The sequence below is a fragment of the Carassius auratus genome, chromosome 14 (genome assembly GCF_003368295.1).
Source record: "Carassius auratus strain Wakin chromosome 14, ASM336829v1, whole genome shotgun sequence".
NCBI lineage: Eukaryota > Metazoa > Chordata > Actinopteri > Cypriniformes > Cyprinidae > Carassius > Carassius auratus.
The window spans coordinates 12,992,988-13,005,202 of NC_039256.1; the positions used below are offsets into that span (position 1 = coordinate 12,992,988).

General features: G+C 35.1%; 1 protein-coding gene across 1 annotated transcript; it reads right to left on the reverse strand.

The window, feature by feature from the left end:
• Window positions 1–12: 12 nt before the first annotated feature.
• Window positions 13–5,345, reverse strand: LOC113114469 (ankyrin repeat domain-containing protein 1-like). The gene is made up of 9 exons (XM_026281396.1): window positions 4,933–5,345; window positions 4,012–4,191; window positions 3,795–3,920; window positions 3,584–3,691; window positions 2,878–2,976; window positions 2,670–2,768; window positions 2,374–2,472; window positions 949–1,047; window positions 13–668 (listed from the first exon to the last, which is right to left on the reverse strand). Exons 1-9 carry the CDS (start codon window positions 4,957–4,959, stop codon window positions 531–533), a joined length of 975 nt encoding a protein of 324 aa, XP_026137181.1. The 5' UTR covers window positions 4,960–5,345; the 3' UTR covers window positions 13–530.
• Window positions 5,346–12,215: the final 6,870 nt, after the last annotated feature.

Sequence of the window (12,215 nt, forward strand, 5' to 3'; positions counted from 1 at the left end):
TAAAGGGTTTAGAAGAAATAATTATAAAACACATTTACCAATGCACATTTCCATGTACCCAGTGCCAAAGTCTTTTACAAATCCAGTCCAAAATGACAAAACGATTACAATAATATCCATCATAAACAGTCTCAGACCAGCATTCACATTCTGTTACATTTCTGAACATTTACACTTCTGCCTTCAGTTTGTCCAGACATTTCCCTAGTAGATCAAACTACCATGGACATTTTTTAAATGCAGTCACAAATTATGAAATTAAAATAATATTAAATAATAACTCTGAACAAGCAAACAACATAACAACTACTCACACATATTTATTTTTTGTGCCACTCTCCAAAGATTATTTGCTCACAAAATCAAGAGAGACAAGTGAGGAAACAATATTTACAAATAACCACATCAAAATTTCAGATGCTCTATCGCCAGCAATTAGCGTCATCATTAAGCAAATTGCAAAGTGCTGTTCAGTTTAATGTTTAACATGTAAGAAAGAAAGAAAGAAAAAGAAAGAAAGAAAAAGCATTTTATAACAATTCAGCATTGGGATGGATGCATGAAAGTTGTTCATTTGGATACGGGGCTTCCTCTTCATTAAAGTTATTCAGGATGTTTTGCACACCTTTTTGCCATGAAAGCAGAGTCTCCATTGGTGTCTTTCCATCCTGTAAATGACAGATAATTTTAGGATATATCCACTAAAATATATCCATTGAAACAGACTTACTAACTAATACTCACAGAATGATTTATTTTTGCACTGACTATATCCAGTCATTTAGTCACAAAAGAATAAAGCATTATATATATTTTTGCTTATCTTCTTTTTGATATTATGAAGAGTCAGCATTGGGGCATTAAACAAAATCATGTAGTGCCTAAATCTGTCTCTAGAGGGCACCATGTAAGCTTCAATTTTATATAATGTACGCTTATTGAACTCACATTGTTTTTGGCATGTAGACTGGCTCCATACATCATCAGAAGTTTCAGCATTTTAAATCTATTTATTCTCACTGCGTCATGCATTGGTGTGTCTCCCTCCTACACAAACACAATGCAATAGCATTAGAGAAGAAAAGCAAAATGTGGGACGAAGCATTAATATCATAAATATGATACATTTTCTATATATATATATATATACATATATATATATATATATATATATATATATATATATATATATATATATATATATATATATATATATATATACATATATATATATATATATATATATATATATATATATATATATATATATATGTATATATATACACACACACACACACATATATATATATATATATATATATATATATATATATATATATATATATATATATATATATATATATATATATATTAGGGGTGTAACGATACGCGTATTCGTATTGAACCGTTCGGTACGACGCTTTCGGTTCGGTACGCGGTACGCATTATGTATACCGAACGGTTCGTTGGAGTAATTAATTATATTTGAAAAAAAAAAAAAAAAGAGAGAGAAAGAAATATAATGATATGCGTTCAACAAGGTAGCCCAATAACCCAAACAACGTAACAGGCAACGCCCCTGACACTCCCGAAGAAGAAAAAAACACCATCTTATATGTTTATGTTAGGCTACTCAGCAGGCGCTCGCTCACTCAGTACGCGCTGAAGGCTCGTTGCAAAATAGCCAATGCGTTTAACAGACTAGAAATGAGAAGATCCTCCAATAACCAACAGGTCTGGTGTTTGGGTGCACTTTGGATTCCCTTTAAGCTATAATGGTGATGGCAAGAGAGTGGTGGATAAAAAAACGCTAAGCGCGTCTTTCTCCTCCTTCCAAAGCGCTCGGGCAGAAGCGCTCATGAGGCGTCTGTCTTTGCTAAGCAACAATGACGTGCTCTCTCCATGAGACGCGGAAATTTCAGCGAAGGATAAATGGATTTGCAGCTCTAAAAATCGCTTGCAGTAGCTCTGCTACTGAATTTATTTCAAAATTGCAATCCATATACAACTATGATCAGCTGTTCCTTCATCTTGGCTGAGCTCTCAACGTTGTTACGGGAAAGGATGAAGCTGATTGGTTGGTTCTTGTCACATGACCCGCGGTGCGCTTGCGGCATTCTGAAAAGTTGAGATGTTTTTACATTTTGCTGTATCTAAAACGTATCGAACCGAACCGAACCGAACCGTGACATCAGTGTATCGTATCGAACCGAACCGTGAATTTTGTGAACCGTTACACCCCTAATATATATATATATATATATATATATATATATATATATATATATATATATATATATATTAAAGTCACCCTATTAAACATGCTGAATGTGTCTGAAAAATAGTTAAATAAAGGTTAAAAATAATTCTTACCCTATCTTCAGCATTTACATCAGCTCCACAGTGAATGAGACGCTCAGCACATTCATAGTGTCCAGTCCGAACGGCAACATGGAGGGGTGTGCTGCATAGCTGAAGATGCACAAAGAGTTTTAGTAAGTCAATTTTGTACTAGTGCAAACTACATTGGCACATTGAAAACTTTAAGAAAAAGGATAAAAATGGTTCATCATTGTTTTCTACAAAAAGCATGAGAATGATTTGTGAATGTTATTATAACTGTTCAAAGTTCCATTTGGTGTCATATGCCTGCCTAAGCTTTTATCGACCTTGTCTCTGGAGTTGAATTTGGCTCCTTTATTGAGTAGCAGCTCCAGGGCAGGCAGGCTTCCACCTCTACAGGCCCAGTGCACAACTGTCGCATCCAGCTATGAACATGTAATAGATAAATTGCATCACAGAATTACAATAAAAAATAAATGTGAGATAATATTTTTGGAGCACTGGTGTAACAGTCACATCCACCATCTGTGCTACCTTGTCTTTTTGATCCATGGATGCTCCACTCTCCAGGAGCTTCTGCATGATCTCTATGTAACCTTGGGCACTGGCTTTATGCAGAGCAGAGCGCTTAAACTGAAAGAGAGAGAACAAGTGAGAGTCGGTGTTGTTATTGTTACTAAAAGTGTTAATTTTTTGATTAAGTTAATTTAAATGAAGTGGATCAAAATAAAACGTAAACATTAGATGAAAAACCTAAAAAAAAAAAAAAATTAAATGTTGCCAACTATAGTAATTTAAATAAAATAAGTTTAAGTTGAAGAACTAAAATAAGTAAAACCGAAGGTGAAATAAATATGCATAAAAAAAAAAAAAAAAATTATATATATATATATATATATATATATATATATATATATAATAGCTATAGAGCTATATAATAGTATATACATATACTGAAAAAACACAGGTGTGAGTTTAAAGGGATAGTTTACAAAAAAATGAATTTGTTCATCATTTACTCACTATAATGTTGTTCCAAACCTTATGTGGATCGTAAAAGATGATATTTTGTAGAATGCTGGTAACCAAAAAGTTTTGGTTACCATTGACTACCATGGCATTCCTCAAAATATATATTTTTTTTTCATTTTTGGGTGAACTGTCCCTTTGATTCTGGAAGACTTAACAGCACGAGTGAAGGAAAGTGTTAATCGTCTGTGTTTTTGTGTTACACACTCACATGATCACAAGCATTGGGGTCTCCACCATCTGATAAATATTTCTCAACAACAGGTAATTTATTCTCTGTGACAGCTTTTAAGAACAAAGCCTGGTCCACTGTTTCTGGCTGAAAAAATGTTAGCCAATAATTAAATCTACAATCTTTATGATATAGCCATCTTAAAATAAAATAGCCGCATTTGTAACACATTTTGGGAGAAGTTCCTCACCAGGATATCAGACTCTGGCTGTTTCTTTGATGCTTGAATCTTCCTTTCTTTTCTCCTCTTCCTCAGCCGCAAAATGTTGAAAAGGTCTTCTACAGTTTCTAGTTTTAGCTGTCCTGATTGGTCAACCTAAGAAATATTAAAATATAGATGTATGTCATTATGTTACTATATCAAATTGTAGCCATGTTCATTTTTATTAAGTTGTATTCATTCTTACATTGAGTTTCATGTTCTGTTTGCTTGGTTTGATGTCATTCTGGGTGGTATCACTCAGGTCCTGTTGTCTCTGAAGTCTATCCCTTTTCTCCTGAATGATGCCAGTTTCATATTCTCCTGCAGAAAACACCTCTGTGCAAGCACCTCCTGGTACCTTTCCCTCGCCTCTCTTCCTGGTGATCTGTGATTGGAAGTAACCTCATCAGTCTTGGATTTCATATACGTATGAATTAAATTCAAGGGAGCACAAAAAACTGGTCTACTGTGACCACAGCTTTTACACTCTCGGTTACAAGCTTTCAGAGAAAGTACAAGTGTGTAGTTTGAAGCAGACAGTTTCATTTAGTGATTGTGTAGGTGGGGTGGAGAGAGTGTTCAGCTGTTTTAAGATATCATTATATGAACACAAACATTTCCTCTTCTTTTCACTCATATTTTTATTGTATGCATTTTATTTGTTATTAATGTAACTTCTCTGTTATGCACTTCCTTTCTTTTTCTCATGTTTTCAGCCCTTTTCATTGTAAACACTATAGATGTAAGTAAACAGTGTTATTTTTGTATTATTTATATACTATCAGCATATTAATATTTGCAATTAGCTTTTATTTTCATATGATTCGTTTTCTTTTTAACTTTAGGTTACATTTTTTTCTGTTATTTTTATTATAGAATAATTCTATTAAGCTTTATATTTACTACATTTATTTAATCTTCAGCTTTATTTCAACTGCATAATTTTGTTGAACAATTTTCTTCATTTTATTTCTCTATATCTTTATTTCTTTCTATGGAAAAACATGCATTTGCATGTTTATCTTGCAAAAAATTCTAACAATATAAATCTTGAAGTTAGTTGGTAACATGTCAACATTCAGATGAGACTCCCACAAAGCACTGCGTGGATCAGCACAAAACCTACCAGCTCTTCAACGCGCAGCAGTCCCATGATGTCTGTGATCTGGAGTTTGTCTTCAGCTCTATGTTGCGTATTTTGCTGTAAGGCTGTCAGTGGTGAGGGATTTATTTCACTTTGTGGTTAATTAGCGTCCCAAAGCGATCAGTGTTGCCTGCAAAGCTCCCTGATGTTCTGTGTATCATCTCTCCATCACCTCCCTTATATATATATATATATATATATATATATATATACGCGGTTCCAGAGTCTGGCGCAGGCCATAAAAAAGTCAGATCATGTTCCTTACTTTCTCTCCCACTCTTTCACCGTCCACAGAATTCCAATGTCGCGAGACACCTTCAGTCATCCTTCCCGAATCAATCTCGTGCATGCAATGACTGCACGAGCCACGAATGCCCGGCTTCCGTGCTGGTATGCACCAGACTCCCAGGCCCGACCTGCAACCTCTGACACGCGGGGCAACAGGTGCAAGACTCCACGACTGCATAGTCTATTCTGCACGTGCGAAAAGCAATAAAAAAGTGTGACGTGGCCCTTTTGTCAATTATAGTAAGGGAGACTGGTTGTCACAAATTTTCTCAGGGTTAAAGTCTTTTTTTTTCCAGATTTTAATTAGGTACAAATAATTTTGCTTACAGAAAAAAACCTTAACATTTTCACCTCTAAAAATACTTTTTTTTTGGAACAAAAAGTTTGTATCTCACAAATTCTGACTTCTCAGAACTGAAAACTGACTCAGGATCGCAAGAAAAAAAGTCTGAACTGTAAAATATTTTTTTTTGTGTGTGTGTTTGTGTGTGTGTGTGTGTGTGTGTGTTTTGGTCAAAAGAATATGTAAATATATAAAAAGTATGCAACTTGTGACAACTAAATATAGGCTAGACACTACAGTAGGCTTATACAGCTTACAGTACAGTGTACATATGTATATTTATTTATGAGGATTATATTTATAATCAAGGACACTTATTTATTCTTGTGTGTCATGGGCTCATTTTTAGTGTTAATGTCACCATGCACCCTTTTACATACTTCTTGTGAGGCAACAAGAGCTGTTAACACTCACTTTATTCATTTAATTCAAACAAATGTTCAGAAATAACAATAAAATGACAAGCTGCACAAGTCTGGTGTGAGCATGACATGAATGATGTCTGTGAATGTACGTTCACATGATAATACTGTCAGATGAGAGTCACTATAGGCTTAAAATAGCCTCATGGCAATGACAGTGTGACAGGTTTGAGATACCTTCTCACCTCTTATGGACAGGGAGAAACATGTACAGATAAATGTGGGCTGATGTCATCCGTCAACGGCCGTGTTTTGCAAATGCATGCTTCTGCAAAGCACTCATGCCCTTTAACCACAAGCTGAACAGGTGCAGAATTGCAAGTGTGATTTCTCATACGATCAGTTAGTGATGCATCTGAAGTTTACTGTAAAGAATGAGGAGCTCACCCAGTCCATCAGCCATAAATCAAAATCAATTCCAAGATTATTTGCAGTGCAGTTTTCCTTTAAAGGAGACACTTAGGCCACTCCACTGTCTAGACCTATATCTGTGAGTTACCACGTCGTGGCTCAAGATGAAGAAAGAGCGACTAATGAGAGGAGCTTTCATTGCATTTTGAAGTGTCTTGCTCAAGGCCAGAAGGCTGGATTGCCTCTTGTGGGGTTCATAACTTTTTACCATCCTCAGTCTTGAAAAAAATGCAACTCAAGATGTTCTGATGTGATAGTTATCGATATTGTATATTGATGATGTGCATTTTAGAGCTTGATTTATATTTTAGAGATTTTTTATGCTTTTAAAAAGTTACATAGTGTAGCTCTATGAAATGCAATTTGAACAAAAATCTTTTGGATATTTTATATTATTCCTTAAATGGCGCTAAGATATTTTATAATATAATATAATATTAAATGTGTAACCCCTCTCTCCCGGGTCCTCACCAACACACCTCGCACCTCACGATGAGTGGGCCCTGAACCCAGGCCTCCGGCATGGGAGGCGGACGCACTAACAAGGATGGTGGCAAGGACCCGGGAGAGAGGGGTTACATTGGTGCCGTGACCCGGATGGGAGTGAGGTTTAGGGGTGTGAGTGTAACAGAGGCCAGCGAGTAGTGTTGTGCAGGTAAACCTCACAGAGACACACTAGCGACATACGCTAGTGGCTGCAGCCATTTAGCATCCTTGTTAGTGTGTCTGCCTCCAATGCCAGAGACCCAGGTTCGAGGCCAACTCAGAGCAAGTGCGTGGTTTGATGGTGAGGACCTGGGAGAGAGGGGTTACAAATGTATTAGCAACAATCAATTCATTAAAATATACATATTTGTGTATGCTCAGCCTGGTCTGTAGAGCAGAGAGGGAAATCATGCGACAGACTAAGAGGTTTTAGTTCTCTGTAGGCTGTGGAACTTTTGGACAGGCACAGCAGTAGCCCTGCTGTAGGCTAAGTCATGGATATAGTGGAATCCTCACACATTATTTGAGACAGTAGAGCCCAAAATATGACACTTATGCCTATAAATAGTAGTATAGATCCATTGGTGGTGTTAAACTATTTTATGGATCAGCCGTTCGTTCAGTTTAAAAATGCAACAAAACAACTAGCAATAGTAATAATGATAGTAAATAAATACTTGGATCATTGACTGACTCTAACACTTTGTTTAAATATTATATTTGAAGTAGCTATATTTATATACCCCTGTTCCATCAGATATAAACAATTCCCTGCAATCCAGCAATTTTACCATCTTCTAGACCAGGGATAGGCAACTCCGGTCCTGGAGGGCCACTATCCTGCAGACTTTAGCTTCAGCCTTCATAAAAACTCACCTGCCTGTATCTATCTAGTAATCCCGAAAACACTGATTGCCTTGTCCAGGCGTGTTTAATTAGGGTTGGAGCTAAACTCTGCAGGATAGTGGCCCGACACTGCACCGGTAATAAAAGAGAGCAGCATCCTTTTCTTTGAAATTCAGTATCAGATTACAATAATTATTTTTTTAATTTTTTTAATTAACACCAGATTTCCATGTTGAACTACTCATTAAATGATATCTGTCAATCAGCTGTGTTTTGAAGGTGTAGCCTCATGTGTTTTCATATACAGTGGCACATGTATGTGTGTTTGTATTGGGAGATGTGAGGTTTAAATTTAGCCATTGGCTTTGTGGGTGTCTCTAATAAGGGTTATTTACAGGGTGTTACCAAGTGTATATTATCATTGAAGGCTTGTAGGGATTCAGAGCTCTAACCCACTAACACTGGCAAATGTTTTTTCTGGCAAGTGATTGCATGTGTGCAGCACATAATATAGTGATGATTTTCATTTTTGTGGATCCAAACAGGCACCACACCAGAATAACTGCCCATACTCAGTGTTTAGATAAGCCGGAAGTACACAGACAACCCACTATTTCCTGCATACTCACATGTATGCACACATACTGTACATAAAAACATGCTCAGAAACAGAGTATTATATAATAATTATGAAAAAACATGCATGTATTGATTAAATAAACAAAACCAGAAAATGAAAAATGTTAAGAAAATTTGATAAGTGTTAAAAATAATTAAATCCAAACACAAATGGCTATTTGGAATTCTGATTTAACCCAGAGCTAAAAAACAGACTGGTTGGTGGGCCCAGGCAATACTGGGGAGGTTTATAGGGGAAGTATAACATCAGAAAATCAGACATAAGAATGTGGAATCATGTTCTCACAATGGCAGGGACTTGGAATGCTACAAGGATTTTATAGTGCTGTGAAGTTTAGAGAATGATGAAGAATTTAGGAACCTCCATTTATGGGTATTATATGTCCTCAGCTGTGGCCATATGGCTCATGTGTTGTTTTAAGATAATATATATTTCTCTCAAGGTTTGCATGACAGCTCACGTGCGAACCACTTGATCCCATCGATGTGTCCACAACACACATATATTTCCACATTACCTGATCATTCCAAGATCACTTGGGAAGCTTCTATGACAAGACAACATATTTTATTGGCAACTTAACATTTATTTTATTGTAACCTTGATGGATTAATTAACTCAGCCAAAGACATATCAACAAACCCATTTCATTAGAAAATATATCTATTACATGAAAGCGATTTTGTATGAATTCCTACAATGTGATTTATATTGCAAAAGCATGTGGAAACCCCCAGCAGATCATACGAAAATTAGATTGTATAAATTTACAATCAATTCACCAAAGAGTAAAATATCTACGAATTGCCATGAGAGTGTGTTGGATATGAACCAAAGACACTTCCTTCCAAAGATATCTCACTTTACTTTACTTTACCACTGCAGACTTCCCCCAACACCGTAACCAAAAGCACAAACACTGAAATGGAAGAGGAGAATTGCAGAGACATGATTTAAGCAAGTATGAGAAGGGTTTGACCAACACTCACCCTGATTAAACATAGGCCAATTAATATGATCTTTTACATTTGTCTGGTGATAACAAACATTCAAAATTAACTGATTATTTGATATAGACATATTGACTTACACTCAAGATTATTTCTCAGCCTATAGCTCCTCCATGACAGTAGTTCATTTGGAAGGGAAAATGATCCATATAAGAAAACATTTAGGCCAAATCAAGTCAGAACAATACAATTGCAATTATATGCAATTATGTGAAACATTTAGTCAAATTGCATGTCAATTTATTTGTCAGAGTGATCTTCATTAATTCATTAGGTGCTATAGAATGTCTGGCTGATAGTCCAGATGCATAATGCTTTGTTTAAGCTCTAAACCAGTCACAAATACCAGAGGGAAAATATATTGTGTATGCACCTACAGTACAGCAGACTTTAGAAAATGCAGACAGACAGGTATGAACAATTGGTTTTGAGATTTAAGACTTTACTTGTATGGCCTTTCATGCAGCTGCTGAATTCTGTGTTATAAATTACTTAGACATACACATTTCTTTATGGGGCTTTATTCTGTTTCCCTTCTTTATACCAAATTTGATCACTCATTCACATACAGCCATAATGTGATGATGACCAGCTACACAGGTTGTTCCCACAGCTGTTCACTTTTTATCAGAAATTATTCTTTGAAATTCACATATGTTTTATAAGTCTGTGTTATGAAATAAATTATAAATTATTTATAAATAATAAATTAAAAAAGCAATTTTTCTATTGCTTCATTAGCATGACAAAAAAAATTTCATTTACATTAGCAAAAAGTTGTCTGGAGACTGTATTATTAAAAAGCTAGACAACCATGAAGTTTAATGTAGTGCAATTTCATTTGTGTCAGTATGCTTGTGTCATTCCTGGTATTTCATTAATTCATTTCCTTTTATGGTCTTTAAATTAATACAATTAATTTAATAAATAATCAATAATTTAATAAAAATAATTTAGTTTAATATTTTGTCATTAATTTTTTTCTGTCTATTTCTTCCTATTGGGCTGCATATGTCAATATAAATAACTTGCGTCATTGTGTCTAAAATATGCTATAATATAGACCAAATAAATGTTCAAGAAAAGCTTTTATCTTAGTGACCATGTACAGCATTTTTATAGTTTTGTATGTAAGGGTTCTTGAAATGATCCAAAGTGCATATTTATTCATTATTGATTGATTGATTATGCATCAGTTGTTGAGACACATCTCTGATGTTCTAACAAAGTATCAGTACAATGCTTTGAGGTTTTAGCTGGTTTTAGAAATGTTATTTGCATGTTAAACACCTTTGGAATTACAGGTGATCTCTTCCTTCGTTATTTTCCAATATCTTATTGTTTTCATGCATTTCTGTTATTTTTTTCTATAAATAGTGCTTTCTATAATCGCAAGTGAAATCACAAAAATGTGAAGGACACCCAGAGGTATAAAAAGAAAATCTCACTAAAAATCATTTTTAATGCATCCTCATCAGCATGTAAACATTCCCACTGTTTGCGTGCACATAAAGAGGATGAAACGAAAATGACATAGTATTGTTCTGTATGTCTATGGAAACCACACAATATTTTAGCCCCCATGTTGATGAATAGTTACTGTATGTACAGATCTGAATAGAAAAGATATCACAATGCATGAGGGAGCAGAGATGTCAGAAGATCTTTCATTGAGGAGCTGGATATTCAGTTCAAAGGCCACTACACTTATGTTCTGTTGCTATGGTAACATAGAGTAATGGAGAGTGTTTACATTATTCAACGCTATAACACATGTGTATCTCATTTAGAAATGTACATGTATCACCATTCACCCAGAAGAGTGTGGGCTCTTTACCCACACGCAAAGGACTCACCCACACACTTAAGAATAAAAGAAGAGTTTAAGGGCCTTTTAGTACAAGTATACTATCCTGGTTAATATAGACAATGGCTGCTAGGATTGCAGCATCTTAAACAGTATTAGAGTGCATGGGCTGAAAACTGAGATGAAAGCCTTGGAGAGTGGGGCCAGTTGTCATAGACAGATTATATCAGTAACTGTTTTCATTCAAAAGTCAAAAATGCATGTCCTTTCAAGCAGTGATTTTGCCTTTTTTTACTGTCTGAAATAAAATAATATAGATAAAATTATAACAATTCTAATCTCCTATTCTTACATTGCTCTTAGATAAGCAAGTGAACACAATAAATTCATACATTCAGTAATCAGTTATATAATGAAGGAAGCTTTCAACTGAAAGGTTGTTCTTATGTAGGTCAAATGTGTGTGTGTGTTTTTTACAGTTATTTCCTAAAATTACAATAAATAAAAATATTTAATAAAGATGTAAAAAAAATTGTAGTGTAATGTGTTATGCATATGCAAATATAATTTTTGCTATTTTGGTGATGTTTTATTTGTTATTTTTTTGCTTCATAATTGTTTTGCGGTTTACCATAACATTCAGCTGTGACAGCTTCTTAGTGTGCCATTCTATTGATGCATGCTGTCACAAAAGTCAGTGTGCAGTGACCTATGTATTTTTTCTGGCCATTAATGATAGCTTTTGGTAGGCAGCACTTTAAGGTATGTGTCTATATATAAATGTACTTAAAATATTTATATCTATCTATCTATCTTAATGTTACAAATAGCGCCGCTCTCCCTTATATTTAACTTAAACGTCCACCTCTTTGTCTGTGTTCCAGTGATTTCTGAGATTCACTTAATAATGTTATGATGGTGAGAAAGTGTTCCAAACTGTATCCTCTCCCTCCGCTGGTACAGTATCAGTCTATAGCACCGCGTAAACAGGAGCGCGAGTCCCCCGCCCCTT

Coding starts and splice junctions, on each gene's coding strand:
- LOC113114469 (XM_026281396.1), bottom strand. CDS start 4,959: ATGGGACTGCTGCGCGTTGAAGAGCTG. Junction 4,192..4,932: donor TGCTGCGCGTTGAAGAGCTG/GTAGGTTTTGTG, acceptor TTCCAATCACAG/ATCACCAGGAAGAGAGGCGA. Junction 1,048..2,373: donor ATGTAAATGCTGAAGATAGG/GTAAGAATTATT, acceptor GTGTTTGTGTAG/GAGGGAGACACACCAATGCA.